A 19,680-nucleotide genomic window follows, 5' to 3' on the forward strand; every position below is an offset into this window, starting at 1 on the left:
GACTTGGAAACCAAACCAGCAAGGAGAGGTTTAGGATGTCCACAAGCTACCATGGCCACCTGAGGACCATGTAACTGCTCAGAACACCAACTGGTATCCAAGTCTTGCTTTAGACATCAGCAGGTATGCAGAGCATGGCCCCGATTTAGAGGTGCGGAACTCAGAAAGTGCGCCCGTTTTTCTCTTCTTACAAGAACATGTTTACGTTATTGGACTTACAGTGTAAATATTATTTTATAGTCTCACTTTTTTATTTGACCCATCCAACTTTCCTATGCCTGTAAATTAGTCAAATTATTGTAAGCTGCAGCATATTTAATTGATTGAGTGAATCATAATTTCTTTAAATCACTGTAATTCTGCATAATATTCAGGGTCTCTCATAGAAATACTCCTATGCTAAATATCTTCATTCTCACAGTATTTTTATTCTGTTCAAGTATCTTCTTTGGACAAATTCTGAGTTCCAGAATCCCTGGATTGAGGGGTATATTTGTACTTATGCTTGGGTCTAGATAGGAATCACCACCACGTTGCTTCCCAAAAGGCTTAAATCATTTTAAATGTGTGAGCGTATTTGTTTTATAATTATTTCTCTACCACTGGTTGTTTCCTTTAAGTGACTTTTCTTTTGGTTAATTTACTAGAAGTCAAGTCCTATGTAGGGTTTTCTTTAAATTTCCTACCTTTAATTTCAAAGAATAAACGTTTCCTTTGTGTTGACCTACCTATCCTTTGTCTTGTTGCTGGCAGGTCTGGTCTATTCCCTGCACTCTGCCTTCTGCCCGGCTGTCCTGGAACCTATCTGTTGGCTCCCTGATCCTTCCTCCTCCTCCCTGCAGTAGATATGAGAGGCTGTCCCCTTTCTCTTCCAACATTATCTCCCTGGATTTCTTCTGGAGCAGGATTTCTCCAAGGGTAGATTTGGGTCCCTTCTCAAAACGAAATCACTTGAGACACTTCTAAAATGTGATGACACCAAATGTACCGAAGCAGAATCTCTTAAAAGCTGTATGCCACCCCCCCCCCACCCTGAATCAGCTTCTTAGTCAATTTTCAAAAGTGATTCTAAGAGTTTGACAACCCCTGGGGCACCTGTTGGTTTCTGCTCGGGTTGTGTTCTCAGGGTCGTGAGTTCAAGTTTGGTATCAGGCTCTGTGCTCAGCATGGAGTCACCTTAAGATTCCCTCTCCCTCTCCTTCTGCCCCTCCACCACTGCTTGAAATAAATCTTTAAAAAAAAAAAAAAAAAAAGGTTTGACAACCAATGATAAATTTGATTCCCCCAATTTCATTTCCCCTCCCTCTGCACCAGCATGGTCAAGCTGCTTCCCAGATCCCTCCAGCCAGATGTCCCTCAAACCCCACATATCATCTTCCAGAGCTCCCCACCTTGCCCAGGCACTCTCAGTGCCCACTGATCCCTTCTGCTAAAATCTGTTCTTCCAGTCTGTCAACCACACGAGCACAGTTCAGTACTGACAGCTCTTTCCAAACTAGTCTTTGAAGGAGATTCTCTTTTTGATACAGGTCTTGCATGCCCTAGGGTAAAGATTGACCTCTCTGTCTGCATGCCGCATGATGTCCAGAAAGCATAATTCAATGTGACAGATATTTTCAGACAGATATTAGCAGCTGCAGCCTGACAAACCTGCATCTCTAATGGATCCCTACCAAGTCTCAATGGGCCAGAGAGCTCCCATACCAACCCCCACACCCTTGGGGCAGAATGACTGCAGGAAGGAATGAGAAGAGGACTGCTGCCTCCACTCACCACCAAATCCACACATTAGATCCATCAAAAGGTTAGTTCTGACTTCCAGTCAGTTGAAGGGGTCCTTTGTCAAAAAATTCAGGCACCTGAAAATTTGTGAATAAATCACACCTTTTCTCAAGGTGTATTCCCAAATCAATATTCTCAAAGTGTGTCCTGAAGAAATGTCTATCCTCTGCATACATTCTAGAGCCCTCCTAGAGATTCAGAGTGCATGTTAAAAGTTCTTTTTTTTTTTTTTTAAAGATTCTATTTATTTATTTGACAGACAGAGACCACAAGTAGGCAGAGAGGCTGGGGGGGGGGCAGTCCCCCACTGAGCAGAGAACCCGATGAGGGACTCGATCCCAGGACCCTGAGATCATGACCTGAGCCAAAGGCAGAGGCTTTAACACACTGAGCCACCCAGGTGCCCTGCATGTTAAAAGTTCTGAGAAAAAGGGGTACTTGGGTGGCTTAGTTGTTAAATGTCTGCCTTCAGCTCAGGTCATGATCCCAGGGTCCTGGGATCGAGCTCTGCATCAGGCTCCCTGCTCAGAGGGAAGCCTGCTTCTCCCTCTGCCACTCCCCCTGCTTGTGTTCCCTCTCTCACTCTGTCAAATAAATAAAATCTTTTTTTTTTTTAATTTTTAAAAAAAAAGTTCCAAGAAATCATCTGGTACTAAATTTTGTTTAACTTTTTTAACCCAACTTCCCCCAAATTTCTTCAGCTTTGACACCTTTTCCCTAAATACTGCCAGTTAGCATGGCAGGTGACCCATATCCTGTGGTCTACACTTAAATAGATTCTACATCCATTTTTTTAAAAATCAAATCCTGTTTCCTTGTTGATTTATTTCGTCACTTCAGAAAGTCTCCTCTCTTCCCTTCTGTTGGCTCTACCTAATATTTTAGCTTGAAATTTGATTTCTACACCAAGGTCACAAGTTTACTAGGAGGCCTTCTCTAAAATGGAAAGAAAATGCTTGGTGAATTATTTAGCAAAGTGCAATTTCTCTAAAAAGAAGAAGAATGTGGCTCTATGCCACTACTTCTTTGTTCACTCATTCATCATTCATTCATTTGTTCACTCACGGCCCCCACCAGTTTAGTCCCAGGAGCACCGAGATAAATACCGCCGATGCAAAGGAGAAAAATTCACCGTGTTTGCAATGAGTCCTGTAATGGTGGTAAGAACGTAAAAGCCCTATTTCTTTCCTGTCTGAGAGAGGGTGGGGGGAATAGTGGGTCAAAGGAAGGTCACAGACAGTAAAAATAGTAGAGGTTAGAAATTTTGGTGGTAAGTAAGAGAAACTCAACTCCAAGAAGCTAAATTAAACAAAAGAGGAAATGTTTTGGCTCAGTACTTGGGAAGTCCAAGGAAGGTGCTGGACTCAGGCTGTTTGCCCCATCAGTCTCTCACCTCTGTTTTTCCTCTCTGTAGCTTTAGTCACTGTCAGATGGGCTTTTTTTTCACGAGACAAGGATGGAAACCCCCAATTCATTCACATCTTCCAGCAACATCATGACCAGAAAGGCCAAGCCCCTTCTCTAGCTCTGTGTGTCAGTTTTAGAGAAGGAGTCTCAGGCCCCAGGAGGAAGGTCTCACCCTCCACTCCCAGACCCACTCCCAGGGTCAGGGCCCAGGTGCCCCTCTGAGCCTGCAGCTTCTAGCTAGTTCCTCCTAAGGCCACAGAAACCCCACAGCCGCGCTAGAAAGAGGCACAGCTGATCACATCTCTGATTTCACACCAAGTAGATAGTGAAACGGAGGACAAAATTTCTAAGCAAGCTACAAGAGGGGTTGCACAAAATAGTTCTGAGTGTAACTTGCAGGGGTCACCTTTTTTGTTTTGTTTTATTTTGTTCCAGGTGGCAAGGTGAGAAGCTCAGAGGGGTAACTATATTTTTCTTTCCTTACATATTTTTTCCCCTCTGCCCTACATTCACCTTTTCTTCTGAAGGAAAGGTAAAACTATTGCTTTCAAGAGGAACAAACATCTGTTACAGTACTAACAGGACATGTGTTTAAGAATCAGAAAAGCTTGCCTATTCTACTTGAAGTTGTTTTTTTTTTTTTTTAATTATTATTTTGCTGCTGACTTCCTCCAACTCCAATGCCTTAGAGTGACATCAAGTGCTATTGTGTTCTGATTTAAACAGGCATAAAGAAAAACAGGATTCCCCACTAAAAAAAAAAAAAAAGAAAGAAAGAAAGAAAAAGAAGATTCATAATCTTCTGAAATTGTTCACTCCCCCTCCTGAAAATTAAAATAAATAAACTTAAATTGACAAATTAAAATAAACTGCTATTTTAAAAAAATGTCTCAGCATTACAACCAATTGAGAAATTTTACACACACACACACTACTAGTACTTGTATGCCTGTGCTTACATACACACCAGGTTTCTTTAACAGTGCACCAAAATTCTTAGGCTTCATTCAGAGTCCTTAGTAAGGATTCCTTTTTTTTTTTTTTTAAGGTTTTATTTATTTATTTGACAGAGAGAGAGAGATCACAAGCAGGCAGGGGGGGGGGGGGGTGAAGCAGGCTCCCTGCTGAGCAGAGAGTCCGATGTGGGGCTTGATCCCAGGACCCTGGGATCATGACCTGAGCTGAAGGCAGAGGCTTAACCCGCTGAGCCACCCAGGCATCCCCTTAGTAAGGATTCTTGAGCCTTGTCTTCCAGAGGTAAATTTAATTCTAAAATTTCCATTTTAGTGTTTCACCAATTATGCTCTGTATACCTCATGAATCAGAATTACATGGAGAGCCTCTTAAAATGCAGACTCCTTAGGGGCAGCTGAGTGGCTCACTCGGTTAAGTGTCTGACTCCTGACTACAGCTCAAGTCATGATCTCATGGGTCATAGGATTGAGCCTGGCCTCTAGCTCCTTGCTCAGCGGGGAGTCTGCCTGATAGTCTCTCTCTCTCCCTCTGCCCCTCCACCACCACTACCCCCACTCGTGCTCCCTCTCTCTCTCTCTCTCTCAAATAAATAAATACATCTTTAAAAAATAAAATAAGATAAAATTCAGACTCCTGGTGGCACCTCTGTGGCTCAGTCAATTAAGCAACTGAATTTGGATTTTGCCTCAGGTCATGATTTCAGGGTTGTGAAACTGAGCTGGCTGTTGAGCTCCGCAATGAGTGTGAAATTTGCTTAAGTTTCTCTCTCTCCCTTCCTCTCCCTCTGCTCCACTAGCCCTTAAAAAATGCAGGCTCCTGGACCTCACTCCATACCAACTGAATCAGAATCTTTCTGCGGACGGTGTCCCAGGAGTCTTTGTCTTTAGAATTTCCCAAATGGTACTTTGCATCCTAAAATATAAGAAGCTTGCTCTAGAATTTGGGAGAGTTTTATTAGGATTTCTGAGTTCCGGTGTCAGATATTTCTGTATCTCTAAGGCAGGATAAACTTCTTGTGAATTCCATGAACTTTAGTTTGTCAGTAAAATATAATAGCAATCCCCATGGGTCACGCTCTTTTGAAGTTCTGTAACAAAAGTAACTATAAGCACAGTCATAGTACACAGAATTCCTTCAGATTTAAATATATCTCCTCTAAATGAGTCACATATTAATGAGTAGGATAAATTCCATTGTAACAAACTTTTGTGATTATAACAAACAATTCAATGTAATCTTGTTAAAACAGGTACATTGCAAGAACTGACATGATAATTAAAATCCAACTGAAATTAATCACAGATAGAAACATTTTATGAAAACTCTTTATGGTTGTGAGTATTCTCCTAAATGAACAGCTTACCCTCTTCATAGATAGGATTTTACTTTCAATACAAGACAAGCAATAAGAAGTCAATATATACAGTGTACACCACTAACACTGTCCACAAAGACATTGCATTTTAGAGCTAGAAGAGCCTTAGGGATTGTGAACTCGAACCTCTCCTCTTAGATGAAAAAAAACAAAGAGCAAGTCACGCTGTTGATAGAACAGAAAAAAAAAAAAAATCCAGATGCTCTGGTGGCCCAGCCCTTCTCCTACTGGAGTATAAATAGCCCCCAAAGATACCCAAACACAGAATCAAAAGGTTCTTCAAGTGAGAGCAACCACTCTTTTTACATAATAGATATGCTATGAAGGAAAAAGAAAAAGCCACATGAAATGTAAGATTTGAAATAAATACTACTCAACCACGTGAGTTATTCATTTCTTCTCATCTACAATTCAAGCTACATGGTAGAAAGATTTGAAAACCCCAGTGCTACTCCAACTTCCCTACCAAAACCTGACAAATTAAAAGAGGAGAGAATATGTGACCCCAAAGTAGTCAGGAGTAATTGATACTTGATACCCAGCCACACTGATCCGGTGTGGTGGAAAATAAATCAAGCAAGGCTGTTAAGCTCTTCTCAGATAATTTACTAAACATATGCTATGGGTCTGCACTTGGGTTTCACTTATTCTTTCTGTTCAATAGATATAGACTGAGCACCTACTAGGAGCTAGAAGCTATGACATGTTCAAACAAATATTAAGAGCAATAGAGGGGGATGGAAAACCAAAGCCATAATTACAGTGTGTTACCTTACAGACTACAGAATCAGGTTTCATGGGCACAAACTCAGCTAGGTTGTGTCAGAGACAGTGTTATAGTGAAAATGACACTGAGCTGAGTCTTCAAGGAAAACCAGGAGTTTAACTAATGGGATATGGGAAAGGAAGAAAAAATCATTCCAGATCAAGGAATAGCATATACAGAGGTATGAAAGGTTAAGGAGATCAAATAAGCACTTGGAGAGAGGGATCCAAAAAAGAAAGTATTAAAGACATAAGCTTTGTTTTTCATGCTATCTAGCACAATGTGGGGAAAGCCAATTTTTTTTTTTAATTATAATTTTTAAAAATCTACCTTCCTTGGGCAAAAACTCACAAGTGACTACATACTGGTGACTGAGCCAGTCTGACCTTGAGAGGTCATTTCAAATAAGAAAGAAAGAAATCTGTTCTTTCACTTTCTGTCTGTAGAGTCTTAGACAACTTCCAGGCTCTTGAAGTTCACCTCTTCCAGCAAGACTTCCAGGATTTCCACTGTCCAAACAGAGTCATTGTAAAGGGGGAAGGAAATGTGTTTTAATGATGAAATTGAATAGAGGAAATTATGCATTCCCGTAGTTATCTATAAAATTGCCTTGTTTCTAAATCCTTCATACGCAGATCATACAATAATTTTTTGCACTGGTAAGATAAAGTGGGTGATGATGTCAGTTCAAACAGGTTTCCACCACTTAAGAACTGTGTGACTTGGGGGAAGTCACATAACCTCTCTGGATATCATTTCTGGTGTTGCAACAAACACCCAGCAAATTTGTTGTGAAGTTTAGACATGACTGGAGGGAGGGCACCTGTCACAGGGTCTAGCCTGTAATGGGCCTCTCCTTGGAGCAGTTGCTGTACATCACCATAGCCCTTTCATTCATTCAACAAATCTTTTTTAGAAAGTTCACACATGGGGTGCCTGGGTGGCTCAGTCAGTTAAGCATCTACCTTCCACTCAGGTCATGACCTGGGGTCCTGGGATCCAGGCCCATGTGCGGCTCCTTCCTCAGAGGAAAATCTGTTTCTCCCTCTCCTTCTGCCTGCCACCCACCCCACTCGTGCTCTTTTCCAAATAAACATGTAAATGTTTCTTCTCTCCCTCTGTCCCACCCCACTGTGCTCGCCCTGTCTCGCTCTCTCAAATAAATAAATAAGATCTTTAAAGAGATAGAGAGAGACTTAACAGGAAGCCAGAAATAGAAAAACAAATCTGAACTGGATTTTGCTCTCTAGGACATTACAGTACATAGTGGAGAAAGAGAACAGACACAAATAGCTATACTGTAAGGGAAAAAGTGGTCACTACCAAGAAAAATACAGAGAAATTACTTGGGAAGTTGAGAGGACAGAGATTACTTGTGGGGAGGGAGTTGGTGGGACAGAAGGAAAGAAGAATTTGGGGCTGAGAACCAAGGAGAGGAAAAGCATCTGAGCGGGGCAGAGTATCCGTCTGCTCCTCTCACAGATGAAATAAGAGAAGTTCCTGGAAGGGACAAACCTCACTCAACTTCACACTCAAGTTACCGCAGAGCCTGGGTGAGAATTCAGAACTCCCTACTCCTTGTCCAAAGCATTCTCCAGGACCACCCTCTCCTTCCTGTAACTAGAGGACAGGGCCGGCCAGGGAGAGCTGCAGAAGGGAGGAGGTGGTGGGGTCGCTGGCCGCTCCCCCAGATCGAGGCAGAACAGACTCCGCAGCCGAGGCCGGGCGGGCGCGGGAGAGGGGGTGGGCAGAGCGAGGGGCGGGGAGAGGGGCGCGGGCGGCCCTCCGGAGCTGGCCAGGGCACCCGGCCCGCCGCCAAAGCCCGCGCTCAGGCTCGCCTGCCATGGAGCGGCGGTTGCCCGCGCTGCGGCCGCTGCTGGCGCTGCTGTTGCTGCTGCGGCGGGCGCTTCCCGGGGCGCACTGCCCGGAGCCCTGCAGCTGCCCGCCCGACGGCGCCCTGCGCTGCCCCGGCCCGCGGGCCGGCCTCACCGGACTGTGAGTACGCGGCGCCCCGCCCCGGCACCCTCGCTCGCTCCGGGCCACCTCGTCTCCCTACTCTTTGGCCCTCTTTACCTGGAAGCTTGGAGAAAAAGGCTTCGTCCTATCAAATTCCACCTTTTAAAGTGGTGAGAAGGCAAAGCTTGGGGACTGTCTTTGCCAACCAGTGCCACGCCTTGGGTGGGAGCCCTATCACTGCGCACCCTGCAGCCTCTGGTGGCCCCAGACCCGCAATTTCCCGATTTCCCGGTTGGGGCTGCGGCAAGGGGCATGGAATTGCCCAGAAGCCACGGAGGGGGAAGGCCAGCTCCCTGCAGCTGCTGGAAGGGGATCGGTTGTGATGCTTCTCAACAGCAGCTGTCTATGTCTTTGACCCTTGCGCCAGCCAGCTTGGTGAAGGTTACCTTGACCCCTGGCACCCTGAGCTCCTCTAGGCATGTGGTGGCGTGCCCTATGGCAAGGGGTGACCTAGTCACTCAACTCGGGATTGTTGGCTGGCCGCATTTCCCAACCAGTGCTGATGTGGGCCTTAGTAAGTTTACAAGCCACTGCTTTGCCCCTTCCCAGATGCACTTGCATCTCTATCTGGTTGTCTGATCAAGGTGTGCCTTGTGTCACACCTCCCACACACCACCCAGGCCTCCCCTTTACAAAGGCGATTAAAAGAATTGCACACATCAGCAAGCAGGTGGAGGAAGTTGTTTCCTGAAGCGATGGGTTGAAGAGACCAGGGGCCTTTAGTGCTAGTGTATCAGTATCACCTGGTCTCCCTTCTTTGATTTAGAAAAAGGTACCACACAAAGGGGCTCCTGGGGGGCTCAGTCAGTTGAGCATCTGCCTTAGGCCCAGGTCATGATCGCAGGGCCCTGGGATCCAGCCTTGCATTGGGCTCCCTGTTGGGGGGATGGGGTCTGCTTCTCCCTCTCCCTCTGCCCCTCCCCCCAGCTTGTTCACTCGCTCTCCCTCTCTCTAGTGAATAAATAAAATCTTTAACAAAAAAAAAGAAAAGAAAAATGTACCACACATCATATGATTCTATTTACATGCAATGTCCACATAGAAAGCAGAGCAGTAGCTGCCAGGTAGAAGGGCAGGCCCAGGGACTGCTAATGGCCGGGGCTTCTAGGGGTAACAAAAATTACTTAACATTCTATTATAATGTAATTGTAACGTAAAAAACATTGCACTGTACACATTAAATAGGTGAATATTATGGCATATGAATTATATCTCAATAAAGTTGTTCAAAGAAAGAAGAAAGACAAGAACTATAAAAGTATCCAAAAGACGCTAGGCTGGAGGAGACTGGTGTTATAATTCTAACCATTGGCTGCAATGAATTTCCATTCTTGGGGAGGAAAGAGGCAATCCCCCACCATTTCTTTGGGCCCCAGCAGTCTGTCAAGAGTCCACTCCATGAAGGGAATTCCCCCTCTCTCCTGAGGAGCTGAGCCTCTCCCCTGAAGAAGTTAGTGGCCTTCATGGGGTGCCTGGGTGGCTCAGTCAGTTAAGCATCCCATTCTTAATATCAGCTCAAGGTATGATCTCAGGGTGGAGAAAACCAGGCCCACATCGGCTCCAGAACTGAGTGTGAAGCCAGCTTAAGATTCTCTCTCTTGGGGCGCCTGGGGGTCTCAGTGGGTTAAAGCCTCTGCCTTCGGCTCAGGTCATGATCCCAGGGTCCTGGGATTGAGCCCCACATCGGGCTCTCTGCTGAACGGGGAGCCTGCTTCCTCCTCTCTCTCTCTCTCTCTTTTTGCCTGCCTCTCTGCCTACTTGTGATCTGTCTGTCAAATAAATAAATAAAATCTTTAAAAAAAAAAAGATTCTCTCTTTCCCTTGACACCTCGTGGCTCAGTCAGTTAAGTGTCTGCCTTCAGCTTAGGTCATGATCCCAGGGTCCTGGGATTGAATCCCACATCGGGCTCCCTGCTCAGTGGGAAGTCTGCTGCTCCCCTTGCTTGTGCTCTCTCCCTCTTTCCCTCTTTCTGTTTTTCTCTCTCTCTGTCTCTGACAAATACATAAATAAAATCTTCTAAAAAGTGCTCACTTCAGCAGCACATATACTAAAATTTAAAAAAAAAAAAAAAGATTCTCTCTGTCCCTCTGCCCACTCCTCCCCCCCAAGAGTGCTCTCTTAAATAAATAAATACATAAATAAATAAAAATAAAGTTAGTGGCCCTCAGAAAATGTTTGCAGTTGAGAGATACACTTTAAAGACTGAGGGGTTTATATTCATTAGCTTCCATTAATTATCTGTCAGCTCAATTCCCTGAAGGTGAGGACTATGCTGATAGAATTGGTTTCAATCAATCCACAAATTTATGGAAACTGCCTTCTAAGTCCCAGCCCTTGTCCTTCCCTGACAAACCTCCCATCTTGCTCTTATGAATGATTGTGCCAATAACAGCGTTTCTCATTCCGCCAGCACTTATCATACAGACATCAAGAAACTGAGGTTCAAAGAGATGGACTAACCTGACCAAGGTCCCCTTTTGCTATTGAGTACCAAAGACTGTTAACTGTGTTTTTATATTTGCTTGTCTTTGTAAGAAAGTTACATTTTCCTAAACTCACACACATACACACATACACACACACACACACGCACTATGGAAAATATGCAGGATTGAGAAAAGGTTTTGTTCATTTTTGTCTTCAAAGAGCAGTAAGAAGGAAGACACGGAGGACAGACCGAAGATAGGAGGGCTGGGAGAGAACGTATTTGATGGAGTAAGATCTCTGTGAGGGTGGGAATGTCAGTTTCAGATCACAGGGGAAGGGTTAATCTTAGAGAGGGGGGATGCTCCTGAGTCCTGGGGGATGGATAAATGTGTAACTTCGCATTGAGGCAGAAGACAGGAAAAGTGAACAGCTTCATCCTGAAGTCCTCTTTCCTTGGCAATGAGTGAATGAAATGGGAGACAGTAATTACAAGATAGGGAAAAAACGCTATGTATAACAAATTATCAGGAGCTTAGCAGAAGAAAGCTGAAATCATGAATAAGGCACCCAGAAGAAGAGCGAGGTCTTACAAGAAGTCATGCACAGGGTCGGACTCTGCAGAAAGAAGGGGAGCACTCTTGTTTCTGGTGGTTGGAGGAGCTAGGTATTACTGCACAGCATTTTGGAATTCATCATTGGCCCCTCAGTAGATGCTAGTTTGTATTTTAATCTTCTAGGCCTTGGAATTCTGCCTTGTAAGACTTCCACCTATAAGTCCACTATTTGGTTTAAAAAGGGGAAATAAAGATACATGGATTATAATTGTCATGGACAAGCCACTGTTTGCAAATTTTGAAAATGGCACTATTCAATCATTCATATTTTTCTATCTCTTTCATGTTTTATTAAAAACTTAAATATTTAAAATAAAAAATGTGATACAAAGAATAGCCTCCCACATGTTCATTCATTCTAATTGGGGGGAGGGAAATAAAAGGAAAAAATGATTTAAAACATTTCCTTTTCCTTTTCTTATTAGTCTCAGACATCTGGAAGGAAAGGGAAAAAATTTTTTTTCACCTTGCCCATGGTTATATTAAGATCTTTGTCTCTATGACAACAGAAAGGTTGGTCTTCTTGATATGGAAACAGCTTCTGAAAAATCTGTTAGTTAGAAAATGCTAATAATAATAATGGCAATTTATTTTTTGCATGTCGTGCCTACTGAACAGACATTAAACCTTAAACTTTATTATAAGAAATAATCCAAAGACTTTGGAAGGATAAAATGTGCTGTATCTATCAATCTAATATTACAAGAAGATGTTAGGCTCCTGACATCTTTCCTGAATGTTTCTCCTTCTCAAAGCTTCAATAAAAATCAGGGTCCAGAACAGTGTTCAATGCTGTAGAGGGATATACAGGTGGAGAGCACGGTCCTAGTCCCTTGAGGAGCCCACAATCTAGATAGAAACACACACAAGAGAGTTATGTGGTCAAAGAGAGAAGTAACAAGGGTCTAGGAATTCAGAGAACAAAGCAATTACTATGGACTGAAATCTCCAAGGAAAGGCTTCACAGATGAAGGATTGTGGGGCTGAACCTTGAAGGAGAGAAAGGAAGAAGAGTCCCAGTGGAAGAACCACAGGTTAGACTAGATTCAGATTCCTTGCTGAGAAGCAAAGAATAAAGTTGGATGGATTCGAGCTTCTTAAGCTTCTCCTAGGCCCTTTGGGGAATATTTTTAAAGAAAAATACAAAATCATCAGAAATACATTATCCAGAGCATTGTGCAAAAAGAAAAAAAATCCCAATATATAGTCCTTAACTAATAAATATTCAATCAGTCATTCTTGAACAACTGATTACAATGATTTTTAAGTAAAAATCATGACTTGGAGTCATGTTTCCTTGAAGCTTTCCCCAACGTCTCCTCCCTCCCATACAAGCATCCTTTGATACTCTGTACTAATCTATATCTTTGCACATACCCTGCCATAATGTAACCTTTTATTCAAAATAAGCCTCTTCTGGGAGATCAGGGTTTCCCAACTTCAGCACAACTGACATTTGGAGCCAAACAATCATTTGTGAGGGAGGGTTGTTTTGTATACTATAGGATGTTTAGCAGCTTCCCTGGCCTCCACCCATTAGATGCCAGTAGCACTGCCCTCCTGAATTATGACAAATCAAAATGGCTCTAGACATTTACCCAAATGCCCCCATGGGAGGCAAGATTCACCCCTACCTCTGGTTTTGAATCACTGTGCTAAAGTGAGAACCACAACCACTTGAAGAGATCCTAGTCAACTTAAGAATCCCAGAATTTTATGGGTATTATGATTCACATTCAGCACATATTCACATGTTTCTTCAGCTACTGTGATTACCAAACTGAGTAGACAGCTGAAGGAACAATGAACCAATGTACACACAAACAAAAATGTATATTAGTTAGCATGTACTGCATCTCAATGTCATTTTAAAAATCTCCATCATAGAGGATGAGGAGGTGAGGAGGTGATATGGGTAGTGGAGGGAGTTCTTTGTGTTATATCAATGCCTAGTTTCCAGATTTTGCAGACCCCCCCCCCCAGTGTATCCTTTGAATGGGCATAGTAAATGTATCCACTTCAAAGAAGCAAAACTAGAAGCTTACCCATATGAATATATCCCATCCAAATTGCTTTGATTTTTGTTATTTGTTTAACTAACTTATTAGAGAAAAATCAGTCTTCAACCCAGGATCCATTAAAACCAACCAAAGCAATCCCCTAGGAGCCCAGATTGAGACCAATGGGCTCCCAGTCAAGGGTACGAGGTAGGAGTTTACAAAACATGGAGAAGCATACCAAGTTCTTGCAAGTACAACAGCTTGGCCCTGCCCTCAGCTTCCACGGCAGCTGGGCCTGACCAAAAAAAAAAAAAAAAAAAAAAAAACACACACACACACAAACACAAACAAACAAACAAACAAAAACTCAATTCATAAAGTTTGTATCTCAGCTCCCAACACCACCACTCCCACACACCCAAAAAAAGCAAAAGCCCAAAGTAGAGGTTATCTTGAACCTCAGTTCTGACTCAAGTCTCCCAATGACACCTTCAAGGCAATTCTTAAACCTGGCTGTGCCTATGAACAGACTCCTTGGGGGAAACTTTGCAAGGACCAAATTTTATTAGTTTAAAAATCATCCTTCTGGGGACAGTAAATGATGACCCCTACCAGGACACTAAAAAAACAAACAACAGAGTTCCCAAAATCTCAGTGCAAGTGTAGAGCCCAAAATGGTTCATACACCAATTCCTTTGGCATCAGACCCAGCATCCTCCTTGGAGAGCAATAATTCTTTGTGTTTTCTCTTGCCCTATTCTTTTTTATTTCAAAAGCAGTAAGTCAGATTAATTCAGGGCTCCAGTTCTGCTCCTTCACCCCCTCTATCTTCTTCCCAAGCCTCTCAGTTTGGCTTCTTTTCATGTCTTGAAATGAGGCACAAAAGCTTTTCTTCCAAAATGTAATCTGCCAGAGTGGCTTCATCAGATGGTGTCTTGGCCATGGGTAACTATAATCTTACCCATGGAACCTTGAAGTCAGGTGAATAGTGGTGGTAGAGAGACCCTGCTGTTCATTTCCAGACCCAAGGGGGCTGGCTCCGTGGAAGCATATGTATTCTGCTCTGGCAGCTCCCCTTGGCATGCAAAAAATCTTATTTAATGCAGATTTTAGCAAATTTCTCACCAGCTATTTTTTTAAAGAGGAGAATTAAAATAATCCCACCCACCAAGCAGGTGGGCTTTCTGACTTGGTGGGCAGCTTCTAACAGCTTCTCTCCATGGGCTTCATTTCCCCCCAGCTTCTGCCTCACAGGGAGAGGACACCCCCTCCCAGTCAGCAAACAACTCACAGCTGCACTCTGTGTGGTCCTGAACAACAGCTTAATGCCACCTGAGCCAAACCCAGAACAGTCCAATTTATAAGTAAAACTCAGCTTTCAGAATGAAGGGGGCCTCCCCCCACCCCGCTGCTATGACATTTGTCCTTGACTCTGACGAAATGAGGTGGCTCCTGGGTTCCTAATTCCACCTCAGAAGCAGCAGCAGACAGGATTTCTGAGCCCACAGGGGTAGGGTTGATCTGGTATGACAAGGTAGGGCCCACTGCAGCCTTCCGATTATCTGAACTGATCAACAGGATAAAGACCAGGCTGGCCGGAGTTCTAGCATGAGGTCTCCTTCCCTTAATTTGCACTATGGGTTCCGGCTAGCGATAAAACCTCTGTGCTGTCTATAAAAGGGGCGAGATGGTTCCTGCCCCTAAGCGGAGCTGACTGTGGTGAAGATAAATGAGCTGGCAGAGCCAAAAGTACCGGGAAATAAAGGTTCCACCTAACTACAACGTGTGATTGTAACGATCTGATGGTACAGAGAAGACTACAGACCCACAGCTGGTGAATGAGGTTGAACAGAAAATACACATCGTCCAAGGGGCAAGCCTGGTGGAATAGTTTTGTTCCTGGGAGGTGTTAATTAGAGAAAATGACCCCCGAGGTCTTCTCAACCGGGAAGGTGAATAAGTTAGAATCTCAAAATAGCAGAGCTCATTATTGCCTGGAGTCTGATATGCTAGTCTTCTCAGCCCAGGCTGAGCTGCCTTTGAAACATGCCTCCTAACACCTGATTAGAACCTGTTTTCTACTGTACAACAGGATTAGTCCTATGTATCCAGCTAGAGCATCTGACCTATTCTGGGTCCTTTCTTTTCTCCATTCCCCATCCCAAGGCTCCAGCTGACACGCAGAAGATCTGCTGACCGTCTGGGAATTACATACTGAAGTGTATAAGACAACATGCAGAATCCATAGACACTGCCCCTGCCCTCCAAGAGCTTCTAGTCTTCAGCCATAGGAGAGAGAGGTCTAGTTCTAAGATGACTGCAGAGAAAAGCAGGAGGTGAGGAAGCTTATAAACCAAGTCTGGTAGGAGTTCAGAATAGGGGGTCATGGCTTCTAGTCTGAGTAAGGAAGAAACTTCAGTGGAGGCATGGCTTGAGCTGTAGTTCTCGGAGTCTCTTTCTCTATGGGGACAGCCAGACCAGTGCGGTTATCCCAGAAGCCTGGTCCTGCTCTCTGACATGGGCTTAGAGAAGCCAATGGCGAATCACTGTCCAGAGCCCTCTGCTCTCTCACTGACCACCACACACACCCCCTGCTATGAGTCCTCAATGGAATGGAGGCTTACTTCCCCCAGAAACAGAGGCAGAGTTCCGGTTAAGGCTTTTCTTATTTGTAAGCACCGGAAATCAGCTCTGACCAACTGAATCATCAGAGGTTAACCCAACAGAAGAACAAGGAGGAAGGCAAAGGATATGCAGGATCCCAAGAGCATTTGGCATTTTAGCAGCAAGAGGTCAGTTCCCATTCCTCTAGATTCCACCTTTACAATGAATCAGCTCCACAGTCCTAGCACAAGTTTGAAATTCCCAAGAGAGAGAATCTGCCTGGGCAAGAACAAAGGAGCAACAGTCAACGAGATGCTCCACCCAGATGCAACCAGCAATGAGGCGCTTCTACAGAAGGGGCATTTTTGAGCAAGATAACGACACAAATTGGGATCCACCAAAGCTGAGGAGCTGGTAAAGAGTGAAGGCACTCATGCCAGTAATTTCAGGCACTTCATTTTTTTTTTTTTTAAGATTTTATTTATTTATTTGGGAAGGCGAGAGAGAGAGAGAGAGAGAGAGAGAAATGAGCAGGATGAGGGTATAGGGAGAAGCAGACTCCCCACTGAGCAGGGAGTAGGATGCTGGACTCCATCCCAGGACCCTGGGATCATGACCTGACCCGAAGGCAGACACTTAACTGCCTGAGCCTCATTTCAGGCACTTTAAATCTATCCTCAAATTAATTAAAAGTATGTGGTATATCAGCTGCAACCAGATTTTACAGGCTTATTTTAAAAAAATGAAAAAGAAAAGAAAAGTTTTTAAGTGTCTGGAACAGGAGCCTGTAATGAAAGAGTTTCCTGAAGCATACCTTCAGTGTCACTGTCCTGACAACATAATATTCTCGGCTTCTAAAAAATACTTTTGAGAAATGATTACAGATGATGCAGACATTCCCTGGGGAGAATTCAACATGTAATTTTATTTACCAGAGTTATTCTTGTCATGTTATATTATTGCTAGAAGAATTCAGTTTAAGGGGTAAAGATTGGGTTATTTGGCTTTGTGTCTATAGAAAACTTTAAATGGGTTTTGAGGTAAGGGCTTAGATGTGTTTACCATTCTCCTCGGAGGCTTTATATCTTTAATTTAGTTGTTGCACAAATGACTTGGAAAATCTATTATCCAGGGAATCTTCTTGAAAATTTTGGTTCACACTATAATTCATAAGCTCCTCATAGCTTCTTGGGTGCTCCAGAAAGTCTGTCTTAGAGGAGTCACCCAAATTACACTTCGCCATGGGAGGGTTCCAACTGACTAAACTTTTTAAAATCAGTGAGCAAATGAGAGCTCTGCAGAGTGGTTCTCTAGGGTTGTAACATTTAATGGAAAATTGTTCTGTATCATTTTTTAAGAAATACCTGATCCCAAAAGAAAGTTACCACGTGGGAATATTTACCCTCCCACTCAGTTGTCCTATCTATTATCAGCAGAGAGTTGAGTCAGGGAAAAGTCAAAGATATTTTATAGATTAAAGAGTGACCCATGACAAATAGAAGAGTCCATTCCAATGTACTGAACCCACCAGCCCCTCACCCCCACTAATCCCCTACCCTTGACAAGGAAGTTAGAGTCGTTGCTAGAAGTTATTGCATTAGCTTGAATCCTTTGCAGTAAGCAGCTGTGGAGTAAAAGTACTCACTGTGCTCTTATCTTGTGCTAGATGTTATATTAGTACTATATAAATGTTCCCTTATTTAATCTCAAAAATCACTGGGGTAGTTAGTATCATCATTATCTTATGAGTGAAGCTGTGATTTGAATGCAAGTAGTCTGGATCCAGAGTCTAGTCTTCACTGCCCCATGAGACTGCTTCCAGAGAGAAAGCACATGCCATTGGTAATGACAGCATATTCTGGAAAGTACAGAGCCTCTAAGAGAGACCTTTAACCAAGGGTAGAAGCTGACCCACAGAGAAGGGTGGATGTGCCAGATGGTGGAGACAGTGTGAATAGAGGCAGAAAAGAGAGAGGCAAGTTCAGGAACCACAATAGGGTGATTTGTCCGCAGTGGCACGGTCCAGCAAAAATATAACGTCAGTCACAGGTGTGATCTTCATTTTCTAATAGCCAAGTTTAAAGAGCTTTTAAAAAGTGAAATCAATTTCAGTGCAATAGTTCATTTAATCTCCATGTATAAAATATTATTTTAACATGTAATCAGTACAAAAGCTATTCATGAGATACTTTATATTCTTTTTCTTTGAGTCTTTAACAGCTTCCAAATTTCCAGTGTATATGGTACACTTTCAGTGCATCTCAATTCAGATCTGCTGTGTTTCAAGGGCTTAATGGACACATGTGGCTGGTGGCTGCCTGACTGGACAGCGCAAGTTGAGTGTGTGGGTTATTTGAGCAATAGTGGGTGACAGGACTGGCAAATGAAGTTTAAACCTTTATTTGAAGGGCATGAATACAGGGCTAAGACATGCGTAGATAGTAGGCAGGCCAAGAGAAGATAACTGAGTATGATAGTAACATGGTGGGAGTTACCAGGAAGATCAATCAAGACCTGTTAGGGGAAACCCAGTGTGGGGTGAGGGGAAGCCAGGTCAGGGACTAGTCAGAGTGGAGAAAAGAATGCCCAAGAAATTTGGCAGTGGGAAAGGAATAAAGGAGCTGGAAGCAAGAAACCCTTGTGAAGGCAGGGTCCTGCAGAGAATGGGTGTTCAGTGGTGGAACAGAGGAAACATTCATATGGGGTATGAATGGGGTACCTGGTAAATTCTCAAATTAATAGTACAGAGAGGGGAAAAAATACTGAGTAGTCATTCTTGCTGAGGAGGGTAGGAGAGAGAAAGACAACCCATTCTGGTAGGCTCATGGAGGAAGAGTAATTTAAGCAGCATCTTCAAAGTTGAAGAATGTGAACACATGCCCTCCAGAAGTTGATGGTTCTGTCAGAAGACTATGTTTTCACCAGAGAAGCAGAGGATTGTTTAGCAGAGTCTATCAACAAAACCCCTAGAGGAACAGTGCTGGTGTGCTTTGATTAGTGAAAGACACAGCACTGGACTGGGAACAAAGTGACCTATGTTCTAGTCCAGATCTGCCACAGAATTGCCACATGGTTTCAGGGAAATCATTTTGCTTTTCCTAGCTGAAGATTTCTTTGTCTATAAAGTGAGGGCTTGAACCAAATTACTGGCCAGCAGCGCTTTCTTCTGATTCCTTGAGCCTAATACAGAAAGTGTTTAAAAGAGTCGTCAGTCAAAACCACCTCGATGTATTTTTAAGGAGCATTCCAAATTTCCAGATGTAAAACTGAACAAATTGCTTGTCCATCTATACTGACTTCATATTTCAGGTAATATTGACATCTCAGCTCCCTCTAGGTAAATGTTGAAGACAAGAGGCCAATAAATGAAGACATAGCCAGTAATGAAGTTACCAAGTGGATCGATACATTTGAAAACTAAATGATTTAAAATCATTTAGAAAGGGGGAAACTTTTATTTCATTCCAAGATGAAAGCAAGTTTATTATAATTACCCAGCAGCTTTGAAAAGAACACAGACATTCTTAAGTCTCTGTTGAATTTAGATCAAGGTCTTATGTAATAAATACAAAAACATTAACATTCTTTTAAATAAGGTAATGCTTCCGCCTCCTATTTCAATTAGTTCATTAGGCAAAAAGCTTTGAGATATCTTTTTTCCTCCTTCTGATCTGGTAGCATTTTAAAATTCAGGAACTATAGCTCTAGCAATA

General features: G+C 43.2%; 1 protein-coding gene across 4 annotated transcripts in view; it reads left to right on the plus strand.

The window, feature by feature from the left end:
* The first annotated feature begins 8,104 nt into the window (after nucleotides 1-8,104).
* The window catches only part of LHCGR (luteinizing hormone/choriogonadotropin receptor), a 52,561-nt gene continuing 40,985 nt past the window's right edge, over nucleotides 8,105-19,680 (plus strand). For all 4 annotated transcript variants that reach the window (XM_082746864.1, XM_082746866.1, XM_082746865.1 and 1 more), the window contains exon 1: nucleotides 8,105-8,300. In XM_082746864.1, coding sequence (XP_082602990.1) covers nucleotides 8,149-8,300 — 152 coding nt within the window. In that variant the 5' untranslated portion in view covers nucleotides 8,105-8,148. The remainder of the gene's footprint in view (nucleotides 8,301-19,680) is intronic.

Source organism: Mustela nivalis, assembly GCF_964662115.1.
Source record: "Mustela nivalis genome assembly, chromosome: 8".
Lineage (NCBI taxonomy): Eukaryota > Metazoa > Chordata > Mammalia > Carnivora > Mustelidae > Mustela > Mustela nivalis.